Source organism: Lasiodiplodia theobromae, assembly GCF_012971845.1.
Source record: "Lasiodiplodia theobromae strain AM2As chromosome Unknown scaffold_44, whole genome shotgun sequence".
NCBI lineage: Eukaryota > Fungi > Ascomycota > Dothideomycetes > Botryosphaeriales > Botryosphaeriaceae > Lasiodiplodia > Lasiodiplodia theobromae.
In genome coordinates, this window is record NW_023336524.1 from 25,411 (window position 1) to 47,379 (window position 21,969).

The 21,969-nt window shown below is 54.8% G+C and overlaps 7 protein-coding genes across 7 annotated transcripts; 3 read left to right on the forward strand and 4 right to left on the reverse strand.

The window, feature by feature from the left end:
• Window positions 1–499: 499 nt before the first annotated feature.
• On the reverse strand, window positions 500–2,883 carry LTHEOB_11032 (Thiamine pyrophosphate enzyme TPP-binding protein; the record flags this gene model as incomplete). Its single annotated transcript, XM_035507744.1, has 9 exons — window positions 500–762; window positions 840–1,120; window positions 1,199–2,019; window positions 2,085–2,165; window positions 2,263–2,405; window positions 2,456–2,551; window positions 2,622–2,688; window positions 2,748–2,778; window positions 2,846–2,883. 9 exons carry the CDS (start codon window positions 2,881–2,883, stop codon window positions 500–502), a joined length of 1,821 nt encoding a protein of 606 aa, XP_035366785.1.
• Window positions 2,884–3,647: 764 nt separating this feature from the next.
• LTHEOB_11033 (Catecholdioxygenase) lies at window positions 3,648–4,680 on the reverse strand (the record flags this gene model as incomplete). The annotated part of the gene is made up of 3 exons (XM_035507745.1): window positions 3,648–3,842; window positions 3,903–4,415; window positions 4,471–4,680. 3 exons carry the CDS (start codon window positions 4,678–4,680, stop codon window positions 3,648–3,650), a joined length of 918 nt encoding a protein of 305 aa, XP_035366786.1.
• Window positions 4,681–5,384: 704 nt separating this feature from the next.
• LTHEOB_11034 (NADH:ubiquinone oxidoreductase) lies at window positions 5,385–6,067 on the forward strand (the record flags this gene model as incomplete). Its single annotated transcript, XM_035507746.1, has 3 exons — window positions 5,385–5,412; window positions 5,587–5,726; window positions 5,888–6,067. The coding sequence occupies 3 exons, from the start codon at window positions 5,385–5,387 to the stop codon at window positions 6,065–6,067; spliced, it is 348 nt and encodes a 115-aa protein (XP_035366787.1).
• A 329-nt stretch (window positions 6,068–6,396) lies between these two features.
• Window positions 6,397–9,983, reverse strand: LTHEOB_11035 (Arrestin domain-containing protein; the record flags this gene model as incomplete). The annotated part of the gene is made up of 7 exons (XM_035507747.1): window positions 6,397–6,869; window positions 6,917–7,514; window positions 7,591–7,761; window positions 8,412–9,296; window positions 9,352–9,552; window positions 9,610–9,720; window positions 9,780–9,983. 7 exons carry the CDS (start codon window positions 9,981–9,983, stop codon window positions 6,397–6,399), a joined length of 2,643 nt encoding a protein of 880 aa, XP_035366788.1.
• Window positions 9,984–10,630: 647 nt separating this feature from the next.
• LTHEOB_11036 (uncharacterized protein) lies at window positions 10,631–13,785 on the forward strand (the record flags this gene model as incomplete). Its single annotated transcript, XM_035507748.1, has 8 exons — window positions 10,631–10,672; window positions 10,767–10,790; window positions 10,903–11,015; window positions 11,085–11,620; window positions 11,676–11,992; window positions 12,048–12,476; window positions 12,533–12,789; window positions 12,855–13,785. 8 exons carry the CDS (start codon window positions 10,631–10,633, stop codon window positions 13,783–13,785), a joined length of 2,649 nt encoding a protein of 882 aa, XP_035366789.1.
• A 550-nt stretch (window positions 13,786–14,335) lies between these two features.
• LTHEOB_11037 (uncharacterized protein) lies at window positions 14,336–15,808 on the reverse strand (the record flags this gene model as incomplete). The annotated part of the gene is made up of 2 exons (XM_035507749.1): window positions 14,336–15,442; window positions 15,509–15,808. The coding sequence occupies 2 exons, from the start codon at window positions 15,806–15,808 to the stop codon at window positions 14,336–14,338; spliced, it is 1,407 nt and encodes a 468-aa protein (XP_035366790.1).
• Window positions 15,809–17,522: 1,714 nt separating this feature from the next.
• LTHEOB_11038 (Ankyrin repeat protein) lies at window positions 17,523–20,038 on the forward strand (the record flags this gene model as incomplete). Its single annotated transcript, XM_035507750.1, has 5 exons — window positions 17,523–18,312; window positions 18,433–18,568; window positions 18,634–19,443; window positions 19,548–19,839; window positions 19,970–20,038. 5 exons carry the CDS (start codon window positions 17,523–17,525, stop codon window positions 20,036–20,038), a joined length of 2,097 nt encoding a protein of 698 aa, XP_035366791.1.
• Window positions 20,039–21,969: the final 1,931 nt, after the last annotated feature.

Genomic DNA, 21,969 nt, shown 5'->3' on the forward strand with positions numbered 1-21,969 from the left:
TCGTCATGATGCTCTGCAATTATCTACAACTTTCGCGAAGGGCCGGATTTTTGGCAAACCTTTCTCGGCAATGAAGCGGGGTGTAGTTATTCTACAGCAAGCCTCTGCGGGGATTTTGGGTCTTCGCTCCTTCGCATGGCTTACAATGAGAGCTGCATTCCGTGAGTGATCGACTACGCTAAACCACTTCCGGGTTCCCAATCAGGCTAACTGCTTGACAGTCTTACTAAAAGGTCTACCACGTTCGAGGGAAGCGTTCGCTATTGATCAGCAAGTAGGAATACTCTTATCCCCATCAAGGATCTACAGAGTGCATCCAAATTTATCCTCAAAAAGGAAGATGAGATCTTAATTCTTGATCTAGCAAAAAAAAAAAAAAACCAGGCATGCAAGCAACCACCACCGAGCCAAATCCACCAGAGACCTACGGCAGCCACAGCATCTACCAACCAACATCACATCGTAAAAGTCCAAAAGCACATCTATCTCTACTCTCAATTCAGCCAAAGAATCCCTCCGCCCTCAACTCCTCGGTCTTGCCCTCACGCGACCGGATGATCTCCATCAACCGCCACGGCACATCGAGGCGATCCATGACGATCTCAACGACCTGCACCTGCGTCGGATCACGCAGCTCGGGGTCAGCCAGCGCGGCGACGAGCTCGGTCTTGGACGCGCAGCGACGGTAGCACGTGTGCGGGCTGGGGTGCTGGAAGAGCGGCAGCAGGTGCTGGTAGGAGAGGTTGTTGATGTCATTGTATGCTGGCTTTCGCGTCAGCTGCATTCTCTTCTTTCCTCCATCCCCTCGAACCCTCAATGAGGGGAAGAAAAAAACTTACAGTAGTTCGCGCCGTGGATGATGCGCTCGATGGCGTAGCCCTTGTTGTTGATGAGGAAGATGATGGGCCGCGTGCCCTGCTGCACCATGGTGCCGACCTCCTGCATCGTCAGCCCGAAGCTGCCGTCGCCGACGAACAGCAGCGTGCGGCCGCGCGCGAACCGCGCTTCCGGAGAGCCTTCGCGCTCCTTTGCGGCGGCGATCTCTTCGAGTGCGAGTTCTGAGCCCAGCGCCGCGGGGACGGACCAGCCGATGGAGCCGTAGTAGGTTTGGGCGACGAAGCTGGGGTGGTAAACCGTCAGTCACATTACATTCCCTTCACTCTTGAAGGATGCCCTCTCTGGAGCAAAACAAACTCACCGCACATTCGACACCGGGAACTTCGCATCGCTCAACCCAAACGTGCTAGTCCCCGTATCCGGAATCACCACATCGCCCTCCCTCAAAAAGCTCCCCGCAACCGTCGGCCACAACCACTCCTGCGTAATAGTCTGCTCCGGAAACTTCTTATACCGACAGTTATTCGGATGCGCCGGGTGCTCCGGGCAATCCTCCAGTTTCGGCAGTTTTGGCATCGCCACCTGCTTCCCCTCCGGCCACTGCTCCCCGCCCTTCTTCACCCTCTCCACCAGCTCCGCCAAAAGCGGCTTAATAAACGTCCCCTCGAACTTCTCCTTCCCCCCCTGCACCACGACATCAAACGGGTTGACGACAACCGCCTTCGCCATATCAATCGGCCGCGTAAACGCCCCCGTATTCGTATCCGCCGGCAAGTCTCCCAGCACCAACACCACGTCCGCGGCGCTTAGCGCCTCCGCTACCCCCGGCGCGCCGAGCTTCCCGTTCAGCGTGCCGACGTAGTACTCGCCGCACTCGTCGACGATGCTCTTGCCCATGTTCGACGCGTAGACGGGCAGGCGCAGCGCGGAGACGAGGGCGCGCGCCTCGGCGACGGCGCCGTGGCGCTGCGTGAGGCAGTCGATGAAGATGGCGGGGTTGGTGGCCGCGCGGAGGGCGGCGAGGATGGCGGAGGCGGCGGCGGTTTGGGTGGAGGGGGTGATGGGGAGGGAGAGGTCGAGGGGGGTGGAGAGAAGGGTGGCGGGGAGGGTTTCTTGGGAGAGGTCGAGGGGGAGGAAGATGTAGACGGGGCGCGAGTGGATGAAGCATTCGCGGATGACGCGCTAGTGGCGGGGGGTTAGATGGTGGGCGGGGTTTGGGGGGGGGGGAGGGGAGGGCAGGGACGTACGTCTATTTCTGCGGGGGCGGTGTTGATGTCGTCGAGTTCTGCTTCAGCGACTCGGGCTAGCTTGGACATCTTGCTGTAGACCTGCGGTATACGTCAGTATGTGGAGGAGGAAGAAGAAGAAGAAGAAGAAGAAGAAGAAGAAGAAGAAGAAGAATAATGCGTTCTCGTTGCTACGCACCTTGTGATCGGGATCGTTGCTGATGGCATGGTGTATCAACATCCGGTTCTTCTGCATGTGCCTCGTAGTCTGTCCAACGACATGGATCACCTTGACCTGCTCGCTGTAGGCGCCGGCGATACCATTGAGGGCGCTGAGTTCGCCTTGCATCCATGTCAGAAGGAGCCCACACAATCCACAGCAGAACACTCACCAACACCGTGAGTGGTGACAACAACACCGGGAACGCCCTTGACACGGCCGTAGCCATCGGCAGCGTAAGCGGCGTTAAGCTCATTCGCATTTCCGACTGCGGTAACAACCTCGTTAGTGTCGCCGATCTTTCTATTAAGCTATTCCAAGCTCTTGATCAGACTAACCCCATCTTAGACCTTCGACTTCGTAAATGTAGTCGAGAAACTGGAGGTTGAAATCTCCCGGGACTCCCTGTATTTTTGACAGCACGTGAGCAGGTATGGCGTAAAAGTACAGAGCGGTTCACGTACGAGAATGGTATTAACGCCAACTTGGTGAAGCCTGAGGGGGTCATGTCAGTCAAGCCACTTTCCGAATACACATGACGCGCGAGTGAAACAAAACCAACCTCTCCCAAAGGTAGCGGCCAAGGGTAATGGTCGACATGTTGGGGAATGCGGGGTAAAAGTTGTGGAGGTGTGGTTGGGAAAAAGCCTAAGTGGACAGGAGAGTGGGTAGGATAAAGAACTCGCCCAGGCCCAGAAGGTGTAAAGAAGAAAGATGGTGTACGGAAAGAGAGGATCTAAACCCAATAAAAAGGGATGCAAGACAAGCCAAGCGTTACGGGCCGTGTGGGCGGCGCGGTGAAAAGGGCACGAGTAGGAGTAGCCGGCAGGGCGTGCTTTGTACATACGAAAGGGACAACTGACTACCGAAAACCCCGCGTTCTTGTTGATAATCCAGACAAAGCCGAGCCAATTGCGTTGCTGGAGAACAGAGATAGTGGCTGCCCTAGTGAGGGGCATTCCTGCTCGTAATGCTCGCAGAGCTGCGCGTGCTCCAATAGAGGAATGTGTCCCCGGCTATCCGCGGCCTTACGTCAGGACTGCGGGGATCCCGCATGATGCGCCCCCCAGCCCCCAAAGGATTCAGGGTCCCCCCTCCATTATCACCGAGCATGACTGCCAAAGTCCGCGCAAAGAAAAAAACATATCATTTGACTACTATGGTATCTACTACGATTCATTTTGCTCATCCCCACGCTCGGGATGAGTGGTCTGGAAGAACAGGGACTCAATCTTGCCCTCGTGCTTTCCAACAGCATCCTCCTTCACCGCCTTTATCACCAGGACAGCGAGACAATTAAAACGTAATACTCAGGGTGGTCTTGCTCACGCGCCAACGTTCGAAGGCTGAGTGGCGCCGCCCACCTACTGCTTCTGAGCCTCGAAGCTGGCCAGCCTGAAGTCATACGTCACCTCATAGTCGGCCTTGGGGTCGCCCTTCTTCGGCTTGAAGTCGATGATCAACGACTCCTTGACAGCAAACACCGAGTCATCCTCGAGGTGCTTGTCGTTCCTGTCAAACACCTGCGTCACAATGGGCTTGTATCCGGGCGCCGACACCTACAGAATGTTAGCCAAAGCTCCTCTCTCCACGCACAAAAAAAAGCCAGAGTTACTAACCAAAAAGTGGATGTGCGCCGGCCTCATCGGGTGCCTATCCAGCAGCTGCAGCAGGGTGCCGGCGGGGCCGTCGTACGGAATGGGGTAGCTGACGGGGCGCAGGCAGTAGAAGTCGTACTCGCCGTCGGGCCCCGTGGTGAAGCGGCCGCGCAGGTTGAAGTCGGGCTGGTCGGGGTCCTGCTGCTCGTAGAGGCCGTTTGGGGCCGTGTGCCAGACGTCGAGCTCGGCGTTGGCGATGGGCTTGCCCGTGGCGAAGTCGAGCACGCGGCCGTGCATCCACGTGCGGTCGCCCTGCTCGCCCTCCTTGCCCTGCACGATGTTGCCGCCCATCGGGTACTGCGGCGCGTCCTTGCGGTAGAAGGGGCCCAGGATGGCGGTTGCGGTGGGCGCGTCGTTGGCCTCGGCGGCGAGTTTGTATGTGATTTCGTCGACGAGGGACTCGAGGCCGAGCACGTCGCAGACCAGCTGGCCCTCGTTGCGGCGGTCGTTGGACATGCGGCCCGCTTCGTTGATCTGCGGTTTTGTGTCAATTGCAGTCCGAGGTTTTCAATCGTTCTTGTCCACGCACCAGCTCCAGACCCTGCATCCATTCGTCGACGGTGATCTCGTTCTCGCGGGCCCAATCGTGGAGGTGTTGGATGGCGCTGCCAATGACCTGCCTTATCCGCGGCGAGGCCTTGGGACCGGTGGCGTTGATGACATTCTGGGTGAAGTTGGGGTCGAAGCGGTGGGTCGCCGCAGCGGCGCCGTTGGTGCCGTTGGTGCCCTTGGAACCCATGATGCTATGAATTGGTGGTGGTGAGGAAAAGCGTGAGAGGCGGGAAGCGCTGCGTCAGACGAGTGAGGGGAAAGGTTTCTTGTCGGTCAGACTGTGCTCGGGGGCGGACAGCTTATATTTGAGCCGTCTCATGGCTGATTGTTAATACTCCCCCCGTGAATAGACGGCTGATCCACCATCGCGGGGACGGCACCGCGGGGCTGCCATGCGTCGGGAGTGCCGTCGGATAGCGGTTTGACCTTATCGGATAGCGCACGCTATATGGACCTGGGTCGGCCGAGGCGTTGAACACGGAGCAGCCGGGGAACGCGACACGGAGGCACGCGGCCGGGGCGGTGTCAAGGCCATCGGCAGGGAGTCGTCTGATATTTGATCTCCGGGACGGCGCTGCGGGACTTCGCGGTGGCGCGGATAACCTCCGTTCGAGCCATTCAGGGACGCTGAGGAACCAATTCCGCAGTGGGTGCCGTGTCGTAAGATCTACCTGCTCGATTCAGACCTTTGTGCAATCGGCGCGCGAGGAGAAAAAGGGCAGGTCTGCTCTTTGATGCTTTTGCGATATGCGCGTCGCGAGTCCAATGGGCGGAGTTGCGTTAGGCCTTATGTAATGCGCCAAGACGTTCCGCCGTGAACCCGCAACCTCACTCCAAACCCGCCGCAGCAGCCCATCGCGAGAAGCTCCTAGCACCCCATCTATCCACACAATGGCTTCCGGCTTTGGCCTCAACGGCGGTACGACTCCTCGCCCCTCCAATTGCCCTCCTGCACCGCCCGCTGGGTCCCCGTCGCCTTGACACGCTTCCCCGTCGCTCGCACAACCTCCGTCCGACTCCATCCCGCGCAACGCGCACGAACCCTCGATCTCCCCCGGCTGTGATGCTGATGCGCCGTCTCTCTCAATCACAGGTCCCTCCCGCTGCTTCCCCTTCTGGCAGGAAGTCCTCGCCTGCTATGTGACCAACAGCAACGTCGACAGCCCCAACGCCAAGGGCAAGTGCCTGGCCCCGCTCGACGACTACTACGAGTGCCTGCACCACAAGAAGGAGGTACGCGGCCCCCTCCCCCTCGATCTACACGCACATGCAGCCCTACACACTTCCCGACGCGACGGACCGAGCAAGGCGGGGGAATTCTGGTGGCCGTATCCGATACTCGTGTGACGGGAAAAAGCGGGAGGGCTAACAGTATGGTTTCAAACGCAAAACAGCACGCCAAGACCTTCGCCATGCAGGCTGCCCTGCGCAAGGCTGAGGCAGAGGGCGGCGCGGCCCGCGACGGCGAGCGCAAGCCCGAGGACGTCAAGACGCTGGGCCTGCTGCCCGGCGGCCCCGAGGAGAAGAACCTCAGGCCCGGCATCATCCCCGCCAAGAAGCCGTCCATGTTCTAATTGCGCTGTTCGTGGTGGTGGTTGAAGGACATTTTGCGGGGAAGGGGACGCCTAGAGGCGCACGGGAAGAGATTAGAGATACAAATCAAAGGCGCCGGGTACGGGGATCCGATACGACGACCCCTTGTGTATATGATATCCGACGACGGGAATTCCATGACATATGGAGAGCAAGATTATTTTTTTCCTCTTTTGGGTTGGGGAAGTTAACTTTCTCCGGTTCTTGGCTAATTCTACGCGCGGGGCAGCTGAGCTTGTTACTAAAAATTGACCAACAGCGCAGGGCGAGATATACAGTGCAACTCTGAGTGGACCGATAAGAGGTCGGATTAAAGCACTACTTTACTCGCGAATCCAGGCAAAAGGTACTGCTTCCGCGGAATTCCTCGTTCTGCGTCTACATCCACGATCAAGCCGCTCTCGTCCCAGTCGAAGGCCGCCCATCTTCCGATCCGATCACTGTAGCGATCATTCAACACTTCTACCACGCTCACACGCTTTGCTCTGATTCCGACGGCCTGGGATGGACTCTTGTTTGAGAAGGATTCGAGGATGACGGCGTCTTGGCGGGTGAGGGGCTGTGGGGTGATCAGAAGGTGGAGGTCGGCGTGGGACGGCAGGATTGGGCAAAGAGCCGGCATGAGATGATCTGCGGAGGTGAAGATTGACGAGAGTGGTGGGTTGGTGGCTGATGAGAGGGCTTTCGGGACGGTCGTTACGGCGTTGATGAGGATGGTGCTAAGTTTGTGCATTGCGGTGAGCTGGGATAGGGAGCGGAGAAAGGTCGTCAGAAGCGCGGAAGCTGCTATCGTCAGAGATGCCATGTTGATGAGGGATTGCGGAGCGTACCTTGGGCATAGTTGGTTTTCATCATGGGACTGACCGCGTGAGTGATGTTGTCAACCACAATCATGCCAACTCTCCAATCTTCCACCTCCCCCTCCATTTCTTGGATATGATTTTCGTGCTGCTTCACGCTCTCTGAGGGTTGCGCCTCTTCATCGACCAGCATTATATCGTCATCCTCATCTTCCATCTCATCATCGCTGTCAGGAATAGTGCTCCTGATGCGTTTTAGTTTACGACCACTTTCTTGCTCTTGGGCTAAGACAATTGGCTCAATGGGTGTAGGATGTAAGAGATCATTCTCTTTGCGTTCGCGTTCATGGCGTTGGATCTCAAGCCTCTCTTGCACCTCGGAGATGGCCTCAATCATGCCAAGAAAGTCGAACACACGCATGATCTTTACCCTGCCAAGAATTTGCTCGGCAGCGGCTTCTTGTGCGTCTGCTGCATCTTTGACTCTTCGATGTCTCGGATCATGTCGGAGCCTTGACAGAATGGTACTGTAGAGTCTGAGGACATCAAAAGTGCCAGTCGTGTCTATCACGACGGCTTGGTTTGTGTCTTGATTCAGTAGATGTGTGGTCAGAAATGCGAAAGCGAGCTAGAAACGCGAAGAACGTTAGGATTTAGTTTCATTGAAACGGGACCAGTAGCTTGGATGTGTGAGTGGTACTGACCGCAGTCTTGCCGGTTCCTTTGTCGCCGCTAATGCATGTCAAGCCTCCGACGCCGAGATCAAGGCCTCCTCTGAGAGCGTCGTCGATTTCCTTGGTGGCGCAGGCTGTCCGTGGTAATTGCTTGTCGGTTCCGCTAGGCGCCGGCGTGAGCAACGTGGAGGCTAGGATTGGCTGGATCGTGCTTAAGCGCTCCATGTGCGTCGATGCTTCATCCGAGCTTTTTGCTATGCCTTCCGGGGCCGAGGGAGTGAGGCGCGAAGGTGTGAGGTCATGGTCCAAGTGTCGGCACCGGTCAGCTACCCGGCGCCAATTAGGCCGCCGCGCTAGTGACTGAGCCGATGATCGACCCGCGTCCCTTTTCTGTCGGCTGTCGGAGCTTCGTAAACTCCACTCCATCACCTTGTCACGACACATAGTGTTGAAATCACTCGCTTCTCTGACAAACTGAATAGGCTAACCATACGCCTTTACCGGTGTTCTAGAGAATACCCAATAGACTCTTGTTTTCCACCTGCATTCGCCATGAAAAGCCGAACCAAGAAAAAATTTCCCAAACACAAGCATTAACGAACAGAACGATCCCTGAGAGTTCCAGCTCCCAATTTCACCCAACTATCCATCTGCCCCAATCCATCGCCGCTAGCTTTATGACCGAGGCCATGTCGTGGCCATCTCATAGCTCGGAGGCGCCCTCACACATTCTTCCGTCTGTGCATGATCGTCATATCCATCGGCAAGAACTTTCTCGAGCTAGCAACACGCAGTCAGCAAGGAGACGTTAATTCCAGCCAACTCAAGGGTGAAAAGTCAAGGGAACATACCGACACATCACCCGCACCTCCAACCGGAAAATCCGCGTAAACCTCGACCTTCCGCCTGAGCGGCAGCCAAACCGTGCGTGACAACGGCCGCTGCTTCTCCTCGTCATCATCATCCTCGTTCTCTCCATCCGGCCGCTGCTGCTCCTCCGCCTCATACGCCAGCCCGAGCGTCACCTCCAGCTCGTACGTGCGTGTCACAGCAACGCCGCCGCCGTTGTTGTTCCCGCCACCACCACACAGCACATCGAAGCTCGGCGCCACGGACGCCGGCACAGGCCTGTCCTGCCACAGCGCCGGCGGCAGCGCCAAGCGCGCGCCGACGGGCGCATCCGGGTGGCCGATTGGCACGCGCAGGTTACAAGTACTAGCGATGACCCAGGTGTCTGCCTTTTCCCTCTGCTTCGTCTTCTTCCCCTGCTCCCGCTCGTCCCGGCCCGATGGCGACGGCGAGGGCGACCGCGACCGCGTCGAGCGCGAGGACGACGACGAAGACGGCCGCTGCTGCTTCTGCACGGTGGTGTAGCCGATCAGCGCGACGTGCAGGCTGCGCAGGTAGAGCTGCCCCGCGAAGGCGTTGACCTTGCGGACGGTCAGCGAGAGCGGCACGTCGTGGTTGCGGACGAGGATGTCGGGCGCGGGGAGGCGCGCGTCGATGAGGATGGAGGCGAGTTCGCGGGTTGGCGAGGTCATCACCGCCGTTTCGGCGGCTAGTTCGGGGTAGAGGCCGGCGGTGGTGGTGAAGTCAGGGGAGGAGGTGGAGGTGGAGGCATCGGTGAGTTGGGTTGGTGTGCGCTGGAGGTCGAATTGGTGCTGGTGCTTGATGCTGGTTAACTGCGGCACCGGGTCCCGGGCTTGCTCGATTGGGCGGAAGTTGAAGCGGTATGTCTATGAGCGTCAGTTGGGGGACGTCTTGGTGGGGAAGTGTGTGTTTGTGGCTTACGGTGTGCAGGTTCTCCTTGAAGATATCGGGCCTCGTTGCCGTGGCTTCGATGCAGTAGACGATTTCGATTTCGTCTAATGGTTGCGTGAAAGATGGCGGGAGGCCCCGTTCGGTGTAGGTCCGTGGTTTTACGTCCAACTTATCCATAAGATCTCCATCCATTCCGAGAGTGTCTTTTCGGTAAGTCGTTGTTGCGGGCATCTTCAGTAGGAGGTGGATTAGCGGAATTGCCAGGACCGTCACTGAGAATGAACATACCCTGAACTGGAATGGAAAGCCATGCTGTCCAGCAGAAAAGCTTGTCGAGGTGCTCCAGAAGCATTTCCGAGATGATGCAGGCGAAAGAAGTGTCTTGGCGATACTGAGGAACTAATGCGGTGAAGGTGATTAGTACGGAAAATGCCGGGTGTCTCTAATGCATTACTTACCTCGTGGTTGACATGACACGGTTTCCATGTTTCAGAATTCGTGTCATTGGCAGGCGTCAACGAGGTACGGATGTAGCCTTTGAGCCGAACATCAACCGTTGACACTGTCACTCTCCGCCTTGCGTTCAGGACGACTCTTCCGGAGATGATATCACCGGTGGTGATGATCTGATCGTGCGGGTTGAGAACGATTTGAATATCCATAATTAGGTAGTTGTTTTGATGAGGAAATAGTGGGATTGGAAGCACTTTGCTGGATGCATAGAGGTTGGAATTTTTCACTCTTATATCTTTCATGTCTTCGGCGCCGTGAGAGGAAAGCGAATGGATCCGGAAAGTTGTGAGAGCAAAATTAGCTGGAACTCAGGATGCCCACTCTCGTCTGGTCAGTTTGGAATACGGTCAGTCTGCAGACCTATGCCGGCATACCCACCCGGAGCCGTCGGCTAGATGCTTGGCAAGCGCGGATATTGGATATTGTCGGACGACGTCGGCGGTCCAGCCAGCGGAATCTAGCCCCATCAGGTAACACACAGCCCTCGAAACACCGCCTCTACATATTCGCTAAGGATTTAGAGGCTATGAAGAGCTTGAAACATGGGTCCGGGTGTCTGAGCCTTGTAGGGCTGGCGGATCCTCGGTGCTTGGCAGGCCTCTCCCGACCGTTTTGGGTCGGCCTTGGGACCGCGTCCGAACCGAACCAGCCCAGTACATGAGACGCCCTCTCCCGAGTTCGCGCCCCAGAAGAAACACCGCCACATCTTCAACCCCTTTGCCAATCTAAAAATATTCGTGTTCGGGCGTACAAATTGGGCGGCGCCACAGTGCGAGTAGAAAGGGCAATGGCTTCAATGTTGTCCGCGACTCCACAACCCGAGGCTGCTAACCCTGCTGTGAGTACTGCTAGACCTCAGACGGCCGCGAGCCCTCAGGAAACACGATTTTCCAGATCTACGCAAGGGTCTTAGTAACTAACAAGTGCCGCAGTGTGACCTTTGCCACTCGCGAAAGGTACGGGTCAGATCTCACCCTCGTCTTCGGCTGCCGACACCGCTGCCGATCTCACAGACGACTTCTCGTCAACCTTCTATAGCGGTGAAAGTACTGACTTGACTCTCAACAGGTCAAGTGCGACCGCAACGAACCGTGCGGGAACTGTTTGGACGCCAATGTTCCTTGCAAGCGCGAGCGGTCCCGGCAGCCCCTACCCCGGAACAAGCCACCCCCGAAGCCAACGTATGTTCCATCTCCCGTTACAGACCTGCCGCAAACCGCAGTGACTGACTCGGTGATCGTGTTTCCCAGGCAGGAGGAAGTCAAACGGTTGACGGATCGGGTCGCATTTCTGGAAGACCTGGTCCGAACCGTGGACATGCCACGTCCGGTGTCCACTGCACATAGTGCCGGTTCACTCGACCACCACACTATCACTTCGCCGGAAGAGAAAGATGATTCCTCTTCGACAAATGGCAGGCTGAGCCTGCCAGAGACCAATGCGCTCCGGAAGCGAAGTCAGTCTCTGGGCGCGAAGGATGAAGCTTTCGCAAAGAGACGAAAGCTTGAATCGGGCTTTAGCCCGTTGGAGAGTATCCGGGCCATGAGCACACCACAGTCTCCGTCCACTATCGAGGCTCAGTCGTATATTCTACACGAACTCGAGGCTGCCAAAGACCTCAGCAGCACACGACGGACGGTGCTACGCTCTGTTGGAGAGCTAATCAGTCAGCTTGACAGCAAGTTGAAAGTATCCACCAATACGAAGGTCGACTCGAGCAGTACCGGGACTGGCTTACAGGATATCCAGTATCCCTCAATAGAGTTTCTGTGCTGGATGCTAAAGGGTGAGATGCCCTCACTCCGATTCACCTTATTATCAAGTCACTGACAGTGCGTCAGAAATCAACAATAATCAGCTAGGTTTTCATGTGTCATATTTCTTTAAGCACATCAATCCCAAAACGCTAGAGAAGATGGGCATTGCGTTAGTGCATCAGTCGGAGGACGAGGATACACTACTTCTCTATTCAATTTGCGTCAATTCCATGGCCATCAAATTCCTCAATACAGTCATGCCTGAGGAGGAGAGTCCAGAGTTGGCCGAGGAGATGCGGCTCGCTGTGCAAAAATACATGGCCAGCGCCAAGCTCGCACAGAGTCGGATCCCGCTCCTAACGGCCCCGTCCCTCACTCTTCTGCAAGCGCTCCTCTGTAGTGTACGTATGCCATCCGAACTGCTCAGAACCCAGCGCCTAATATTGAGTCATGTAGGCATTCATGATGCAGGGTCAGGGGGATACAGCAGCTTGCTGGACCTTTACCTCGGCCGCCTGCAAGACCTGCATGGATCTCGGTCTCCACACCAACCGAGGCGACTTCTGGGATCCCCGCGCGGAGATAAATGAGCTCTACTACTGCTTCGTCTGGTGTTACATCCTCGACAGGAGCTTCTCCATGAATCTCGGCCGCCAAACATCTGTTCTAGACACCAATCTCATTAGGAGCACTGAGTCAGTCTGGAACGAAGCCCCGGTCAACCTCCTCACCGTCTACCTGGAGTTGGCCCGAATCCAATCTGTCGTCGTATTGGAGCTCAGTCACAAGACCAAGGACGAGGACAGCCCTGAGCATCTACACAAGTCAACTCTCATTACCAAGCTGATAGAGCAAATGCAATACGCAAAGAAGGAAATGGACAGGGTAAGTGGTGCTGTCGGTCTTCACCCCATATACAGCATTATCTGACAAAATTTCAGCTGAAAGAAGAACCCGAAAAATTCCGCGGCCTCTTCATGGGAAGCGAAATGAACGCTCTCGAGTTTTCCTATTGGTCTGTGATGACCGCAATAAGACGTTGCGAGCGCGCTGCCACCGGCTCCAAGACGTCCGTCGGCGACAATTGCCTAGAGGCTGCTCGATCAGCCATCTCCTCCTTGCGGTCCCTTCAGAAGCCGCAGTTAGCAAGCGAGGAAGGAGGTATTGGGCTGGGGACGACGATGAGCTTCGTGAATTGGTGAGTGACAATTCCCTTGCCCAGACCAAAACATATCAGCCACTGACAGAACATTCCCCACCAAGGACGCTCCTCTTCTACCCCCTCACCCCCTTCTTCGTTCTCTTCTGCAATGTCGTCGCCACCTCCAACCGCGACGACTTCGCCCTGATGAAAGCCATGACCGAAGAGCTCTCCGAGCTCGCCGACCGCAGCACCTCCATCGACCGCCTGCAACGCCTCTTCACCGTCTTCCTCGGCCTGGCCGAGCCCCTCCTAGACGAAGACGTAGACGCCGACGGCGAAGACGACGACGACGGCAACACCGCCACCACCACCAACGGGACAGGCAAGCAGGATAGCAACAAGACCCGCCGCGGCCGCCGCCGACACCGCCGCAAGCACAGCAGCTACGGACAGGCGCTCGACATGTACTTCAAGCTCAAGGGCTCATCCACCAAACCTGGCTCCTCGGTCACCGCCGCCCCTTCAAATTCCCGACCAACAACCCGCAACCACCCTAACCCTACCTCCGACCCCGCTCCCCCGCCCCCCTGGGACACAGGGCCCTACACCAGCACCTTCCACCTCTCCGACATCGTCCCCACGACGACCACCGCTGCAAACGCGACAGCCACCGCAACCGCCCCGCCCTCCCCCTCCTCCGCCTTCCCGCCCCTGCGCACCTCTTCCGCGCCCACCCTACCCGCAGCAGCGGCGGCAGCAGCGGCGGCTGCTGCAGCGAGTAATATGTACGTCTCCTCGCCGGCGCCGTCGCACGTGTCGCACAATACGTCGATCGGGACGACGGTGGCGGGCGGAGCGGGCGGCGGAGCAGGAGGGCCAGGGGGTAATTATGCGATGCAGTACTCGCTGCCGCCGCCGGAAGCCACGGAGGGGTACGACATCCCGTTCTGGGAGCTGTTTGACGTGCAGCCGAGTTTGGATTGGTTGGATGTGGATTTGGGGGGTGTGATGGGGATGGGTGGGGGGCATGGTGGTGGGGAGGGGCATTAATGGGGGTGGTGAGGCGAGGACGGGGGAGTAGGGGTAAGGCCGCGGGCGGCAGGTTGGGGGAGGTGGGGTGGTTTGTGGGGTTTGACAGTCTGGAAGAACGGATTTTTCTTTTGTATTCTACTACGATTTCACTTCACTATGTTTATTATGAATTTTCCTTTTGTCTCGATCGGATTGAAACAGAATAGACAGATACCATCCGTAGCATCCATTCAGCTTGAGGCAGGTCTCTACGACCAAGCTTCTATATTGATCAAGAGCCAGGCAAGGTGTTCAGGAACGTTGAAACACCTGAATGCCTCCACAACCATGTTTACCCGTCACACATCCGGTATCTTTTCTGAAAATTAGTCTAAATGAGTACTGAAGCAACTGTCGCCTCCGCAATAGCCGCCTCCTTACACAAGCCCTTCGTAAGTTTTGTGCTAAGCAACAGACCGTTTCTGACCAGTGAACTTTTTTCGTCCTCAGAAGAGGCATTTCAGCTGGAAATAGTCTATCAGCTACTCTACCTTGTCCAGACTGCTAGCCCCAATTATCTCTCTTTGTGTCAGTGACCTCCTGCTTGAGCCCGAAGTAGTTCCGAATATCCATCGTAAACTTCCTGACAATCTTTCTCCCTGACACTCTTTATATCGTGGTCCATTGTATCGTAGTCTGGCACATCGGGAAGCGGTCTATGCACAACGAGGGAGGAATGCGTGATCACAAACCCGTCCCCGACCCCGAGCAGCTCCAACACATCTTTACTGACTCGTGGGTTAGCAATCGACATGTTCATCTGGAACAGCACCATGAGAGCCACAAAGGCGGGAATGGGGATAGCGAGTCGTTTCGGGAGGTGATTTGGCTTCGCGGTAAAAGGCCCTGTCCCCTGGAGTGCGGGCAAGTGATATAGGAAGCATCTTCTGTGCTTCACATGATCGGCCGGATACTCGGCCATTGCGGCATACGAGAACGTTCCTTCCTTCGTCCGTCGGAAGACCACAGCTTTTCTGACATCCTCATCGGGCCACGAGTACGCGAACTCGAATGCAATGTCAAACGGAAGTATTAGCAATTCGGTAGCAGACATACTCCGGTCGTGATCGAATTGGTACACCTGATCCCCAGCGCCCCTGCAGGGCGCCCAGAGTCCCGAGACCCAGCGGGACTTCAGGGCTGTGGGGATGTTGATTATTCCAGGTGCGTAAGAATGTTTGATGCCCAACCAGATCGGCCCTTCTCGATGGCTCTGTCCTTCTGGCGTCTTCAAGTAGTCACTCAGTATCGGAAACGTAAGCCCAAGATACTCTGCAAGGCATATCGCGTCTTTAAGCAGAACATGATCCGTCACAGTTGACTCAGACTCGGCACGAAGTACCCTGAAGAAAAGGGTCTCGAGGGATATTGAGTAATCCGCGTCAAGAGTTCCTTCTTTAAGAACTCCAGAGTCCTGGGCCAATTCGAGAAGGGCGTAGACCTTGTCCAATAGTTCTGCGCACATTCGACCACCTTGGAGGAGTTGAAGTAGCTGGATGAGAGTTGGCTTTTCGCTAATTATGCCCTTTTCCCAGTGGGTTCTCGCCGTTTCGGATATCTGGAGCGCTCGTCCCATGTGCTTCTCGCACCAGGCTTCAAGCGCCAGACCTTTCCCATCAGGGCTTCCAGCACCGAGCTGCACTGTTACGAGGCGTTGCATTGTTGTCCACTGAAAACTGCAGGTTCCGCAAAGGAGGCGTACCTTGTCTCGACCAAGGATGACTTCCTGGACGATCCACATGCGGCCCCAGTAATCGCGCGAGAGCAAGTCGACGAGCTGGCGATTGACAGGACGTGAGTCGTCTCCGAAATGGTCCTGAAACTCCCGTCTCAGGCGCAGTTTAAAACCATCAGCGTCTTTCCACAAATCATCATCAATTCTTTTCAGGGCTGCGGCCAGCTCGTCATATTCCCCGTGCGGCTGTCCCAGCCAGACAAAAACAGTGGCAGCATTGCGGTAGATGCCGGCCATTTGCATGACCTGATGGTTCCTTTCAAGCATGTCTTCCTGGTTAATGCAAAGGGCGTCGATGAAAATGTTCTCGCATGCCGTCGGATGTGAATTAACAGCCGATTCAAGGAAATTCAATAAATTTCTGCGGACACGGAAACGTTGGCCGTTGAGGCGAATCCATCCACAAGGCTGCTCTGGGCCCCAGGTGTACGAAAGAGCGTTGTAAGGGCGATCGGCGGCGTCATCGCAACTGTGCGTGCTGACAGTACAATCAACCTGGCCGTCTCGCGAGAGCCCGTGTACGTGAATGAGACGGCATGAGTGCTTGGTCTGGTCAAGCGGCTCGTGGTGAAAATGTTCGGGCTGAGGTGGGGGAGTCATGTCGCAGAGTAGTAATCGTGTATATGGTTACGTAACCGTCCGGATAAAGCTTGAGCTCCGGAGAGGGCAGGAAAAATCGCTCGGTCGGTGGACGAGGCTGCGGGGCTGTGAGGCAACAACTCACTCGGCGGGGATGCTTTGCGGCACAGCCTCCCGCGCACCGGTGCAGCGGTGCAAGAAAACCGGCTTTACCATGGCGCCACACCGCCGTGTAGGTCCCTCTCAGAGATAAGAAGGGGGCAGTGCAATGAATCCAGCGGACCTCATGTTAGCGTGGTCACTTTGATGTGCCTTTTGTTTCGCAGCAGGCGGGCGCGACTCCTGTTCACCCCTGCCACCCACAAGCCTCATTTGTCTAGCCAACAAATGGCATTTGGCGGCCGCGAAGCTTTATTTGCTACGTGCTCATCATCAATGCTGAAAGGGCGTTTCGGAATAGCGCTTTCAATGGGTAGCTGAGAGTGGGGTTCGTAGATGGCAGCCTGCAGAAAGTTATTGAGGCTGGCGGGGTGCGGTCTCCACCCGATAAAACCTTTTAATCAACGCGCCGATCACGACGATATTCACGCTGTCTACTCGTCCCATGAGTGAACCGACACTTCAAGCGGAGGTTTCTTCGTCCTTGTGGCAGAGTCGGTGGTAATCCGCTCATCTGGCGTGAGAGTTTGATTTGTTTACAGTCCTTTCCAGCGGCTGATGGTCAGTGTGGACTGTGGCGGAAGCTTGGAGAAAGAGTTCATCATCGTGCAATAGATCAGGTTATCTGGTTTCAGCTCTTGCGGGCAGCCGATATTTCTACCTGCGGAACACAGGAATGCCAATTTACGCAAAGCCCTGGCCGCAAGAGAGGGGTCTTCTTGGTGTCAAAAAAAAAAAGACAATTCAAAGCGGCAATGAATCGCAGGAACAGCAATGAGTATTAAATTTAAAATATGTAAACGGGACGAGGTGTCTTCCAGTTGTGAAAATCAATCAGCATTGGGCACCTCGACAGATGACACCTGACCAGGCTCATGCGTGACAATGTGATGGCTAGGATTAATGCACGTTCGCTCAAGGAAGAGAAACAACCGATTCTTGGCCTCGCTCTCATCAAAAGTCCTCATCCAACCATAGACCATGACAAGGTGCATGATGCAGGCGATGTGTCCAGGGAGTCTTCAGGCGGTGTGCGGTACGAATGCGCAGCACGCACGGTCTTTGAACCCCGGCATCGTCGTTCGTCAGGCTGAGTCCCACATTGTTGACCGGCTAGGCAGCAACGAGCCTTCGATTTTTCGAACACTAAAGTATTAATCTGCCCCGATTGTTCCTGGAACACGCACAGAGACGGTTTTCTTCTCCGTTCCTTTCCTCCACAAAACACCCATTTGAGATCATCATGGAGAAATCGCGCTACACCGTTGGTTGGATCGCAGCCCTCAGCATTGAGCTCACAGCTGCCATCCAAATGTTGGATGAGCAGCACGATCCTCCTGCCGATTATTTCACGCATCCTACGGACACGAATGCGTACGTGTTTGGAAGAGTCGGAGACCATAATGTCATTATCGCCTTTCTCGAGGCAGGTGCATACGGCACAGTTCCAGCAGCCACGACAGCAACCAACTTGTTCAGATCATTCCCCAGCATCAGAATATGCCTCTTGGTTGGAATCGGAGCCGGGATTCGTCGTAAGGGGTTCGATGTTCGCCTTGGTGACGTTGTCATCAGTCAGCCTGATGGGAAGTCGGGCGGAGTCTACCAGTATGATCTTCAAAAGGCCAGGTCTGATGGCCAACTTGAGAAGATTGGAGTACTAGATAGACCTTCGACCCTCCTGCTGAAAATCTTGAAGCGAGTCCAAGCACACCATGACGCGTATCCATCGAAAGTTCCGGAACACACGAAACGCATCACCCCTAAGATGAAGAGCAACAAACCAGGGTACGTGCACCAAGGACTCGAGAATGACAGGCTCTTCAAGTCTACCTTCTCTCACGTTTCTGAATCTTCGGCCGTCGACCATGAGGACTTCGATTTTGACGACTCGGACCCCGGAGAACCAAGCAAGACCTGCCCTCACTGCCCTTCGGAGGAAGAGGTCAAACGTCAGGAGCGTCTCTCTGGAACCGATCCTCAATTCCATTACGGGACTATTGCCTCTGGCAACACTCTCGTCAAGGACGCCAGTACGAGAAACAGAATTGTTGCGCAGGTGCCGGGGGACTGTATTTGTTTTGAAATGGAAGCGGCGGGTATGATGAATAACTTCCCTTGCCTGGTTATACGCGGCATATGTGACTATGCAGATTCACACAAGAACGACCGATGGCAGCCTTACGCGGCGTTGACTGCTGCAGCGTATGCGAGGGAGTTCCTGGAGTTCGCGCCCAGAGGAGACATTGAGACGGAGAAGCCTTTGGCTGAGCAGCTCGATGACAGTGGGTACATGTCTTTCTAAGGTAGTTGAACTGAGCTTAACCCTTTCAAGTTGCGAGAACAATTCACAGCATTCAAAATACCACAACCGAGACCAATGCAACGCTTGAAGTTGAAAAGGCGGAGAAATGGCTTTCTGCATTCGACCCTTCAGGTAACTACAATCTCTCAATCGATGAACGTAATAAGGGTCTCAGTGATTCAGGAAAATGGCTTCTGAAGACCCAAGAGTTTCTTGAATGGAAGAATACGAGGAACTCATTTCTATGGCTCTACGGCCTTGCCGGATGCGGCAAAACAATTCTGTGTTCCATAGCTATTGAACACCTGAAGTCAGAAGTCGACCGCATCGTTCTCTACTTCTACTTCGCATTCAACGACCAGCGGACCCGTTCTAAGGGTAGTCTGCTGCGGTCACTCATTATGCAACTCAGTCGTTATGATGAGCGCGCGATGGAGAAACTTGTTGAACAGAAGAAAGATAACAAAGACGAGCAACCATCAGATGAAGAACTAGGAAACATATTCATATCCATGGCCGCCCTCTTCAAACAAGTCACGATTGTACTCGATGGTATTGATGAGTTGGAACGCAAAGAGGAGACGAGACGCAATGTGCTCCTATGGATCAAAAAGACCAACAGCGTCGATGCTGCAGACATACGAATCCTTGCTTCCAGCCGCAACGAAAGGGACATAGCAATGGAATTAGAGGCCATCGGCCCAGCTTTCGAACTTACTCCCGAGACAGTCGAGGAGGATATCAAGGCCTTTGTCCACAAGCACATCCATGACGAGTCCTCTCGTTTGCGCCGTTGGCGCAACCGCCCGGATGTACAGGAAATGATCGAAGACACACTCACTGAGAAGGCGAATGGAATGTCAGTAGCTATCCCCTCTTCTATTTTAAAGCCAAATGGCGGAAGGCTCATCATTCTTGTCCGTGATCACTATAATATACCAAAGCCACGCTGACCTTTACCAGGTTCCGTTGGGTCGCCTGTCAGATACAGGCCATACAGGATTGCCTTGATTTCAAAAGCTTACGCGAACGGTTGTCATCTTTGCCAAAGACACTAGACGAGACATACGACCGGATCATCGAGGACATATGGGAGAGGCAGCAATGGGAAGCAATAAAGCTTCTTCAGTTCCTGGCATTTGCGGAGCGACCTTTGGAACTTGTTGAGGCTATCGACATAATCGCTGTCGATTTGACAGAGACGCCATCTTTTGATCCCATCAATCGGATGCCTGAGCCGCTGGAAATAATGGAAGTATGTTCAAGTCTCGTGGTGTTAGATTTGCACGACCCCGAAAATAAATGGCTTCAGCTCGCGCATTTTTCTGTCAAGGAGTACCTGGTATCGGGACGTATGCGCTCTGATCTTCTCGAGTATTTCAAAGAGGTACCTGCGAATTCTTCTATCGTCAGAATATGTCTCGGATATCTGGAAAGCGTCCTACCATCCGTGATGAGCGTTTGGACCAGTGTTCCAGACGAGAAGGAGATCTCCACTCAGTTTCATGGAAAGCCAGCATGGGAGCATGACCTATCGAGATTTCCACTGATGGACTACGCAGTTGATACCTGGCCTGTTCACGCGCGACGTTGCGAGAAACACCCAGGGACCGCAATGCAGATCCAAAAATTCTTCGAATACGAATCATGCTGCATCAAATGGCTCCTTTGCTTCTGCGCCACGCGGTTTTTTCCAATAAAATTGGGCGAACGCGAAATATTAGAAGCCTCATGTCCTATTCTCCTCAGCACTTACCTGGGTCTCCAGGGAATGGCTCTGAAAATGGTCGATGAGGGCTTCAGTATTGAAGCAGAAGTTATATCGGAGGAGGTGCTCCGTTACCTTGTACCTCAATACCACCTTTCTTTGGAGACATCTTGTGGAATGGCATACGAAACAGCCGATGGAAAACATCTTATGACTTCCCACCTCTACCTGGCCGTATATCAAGGCATGCATGACGTTGTCAAAGCCCTCATCAAGAGAGGTATAGACATTCACGAGGATGGGGGCGAGCTTGGAACTGCCCTCAATGTCGCGTGCGAACGGCGCTTGCTGGATATCACTACTACACTCTTGCAGCGCAGTTGGGATTGTGCCACCCAAGAATACCACAAGGAATACATCCACGGGGCTTTGGAAATGACTGTCGAAAATTGGGGCACTTGCATTCCGGGTTTTATGGTTCCGATCCGAGATCAGCTTGTCGAGTCTTGCCTCTCTCTAGACAATCCCGGTTCGATCCTTGATGACTGCCTCAAAACAGTATTCTTGGATCGCAATCTAGATCTGGCCCGAAGATTGATTCGGAAAGGAGCATGTCCCGGTGTGATTGCCTACCTGGATCCCAGAGATATCTTCTCTAATCAAAAACGTTTTCTGTCCTTTCTTAATCTCTTATTGGAACAAGAGTACAGCGATATCAATCCTGACGCACTCCAAAGACTGTTCACTGCCGAAGGTCCCGGGAAAAGAGATACGTTGATCCAGCAAATTATTGAAAGGCGCTTCAACAAAGTTTTGGCCTTCATAATTGCTCACGGCGTCGATCGAGAATGCTATGTTCCGCTGGATCTTCCGTTGGATCAATTCCAGGTTTGCAGGGGATGGTGCACGATTCTTTTCTTCGCTATGCAAAAATGCAATTGGAAGGCCGTTATGATTCTGCTTGATGCCGACACAGACTTCTCGTATCAGGATAAACCTGGAAAGTACACGCCGTCTCTGCACTACATAAACGAAAGGAACGGGGAGTACAATGAGACATGCCTCCACGTAGCCGCCAGGGGGGATTACATCGAGATCATGAAAGCACTGATATCATCCAGAGATAACCTAGACGTCAAAGACTTGTATTCACAAACACCGCTGCATCACGCTTGCAGGCACAACAGGTTGGAAGCGGTCAAGTTTTTGGTGGAACGCGGTGCAAATTTGCAGGCCCTCGACTTCCGCGGCAAAACACCACTGCAGTTAGTTCGCAAGAGTGCACGTAGCAAGGCTGTCGTTGAATGGGTCATGCAATGGAGCTCTAAGATCAGCAGCGACAATGATCCCCATTCTAAACGTGAGAACAAGGTCGACAAGGATGACGCTCTACATACAGAACGGAACTCGAAACGTCAGAAAATTGGATGAAAAAGCTCTTCGGGCAGCAGCATCTTCACGGTCTCCTCATCACCGCGATACGTCGCCATCTGCAGCAGCATGTCATACGCATTCCTAAACCCGTCGCGGCCCGCTCACCATCTGCTCCACACACCCCACACACCCGGCTGGCCACGGCCGCATGCAGCGCCGCCCGGTACCGATCTTTCTCTCGCCGTCAACGCCGCCGCCCTCGTCGAGCAGCTCCCCAACGACGTGAGCGTGGTGACTTCGCTC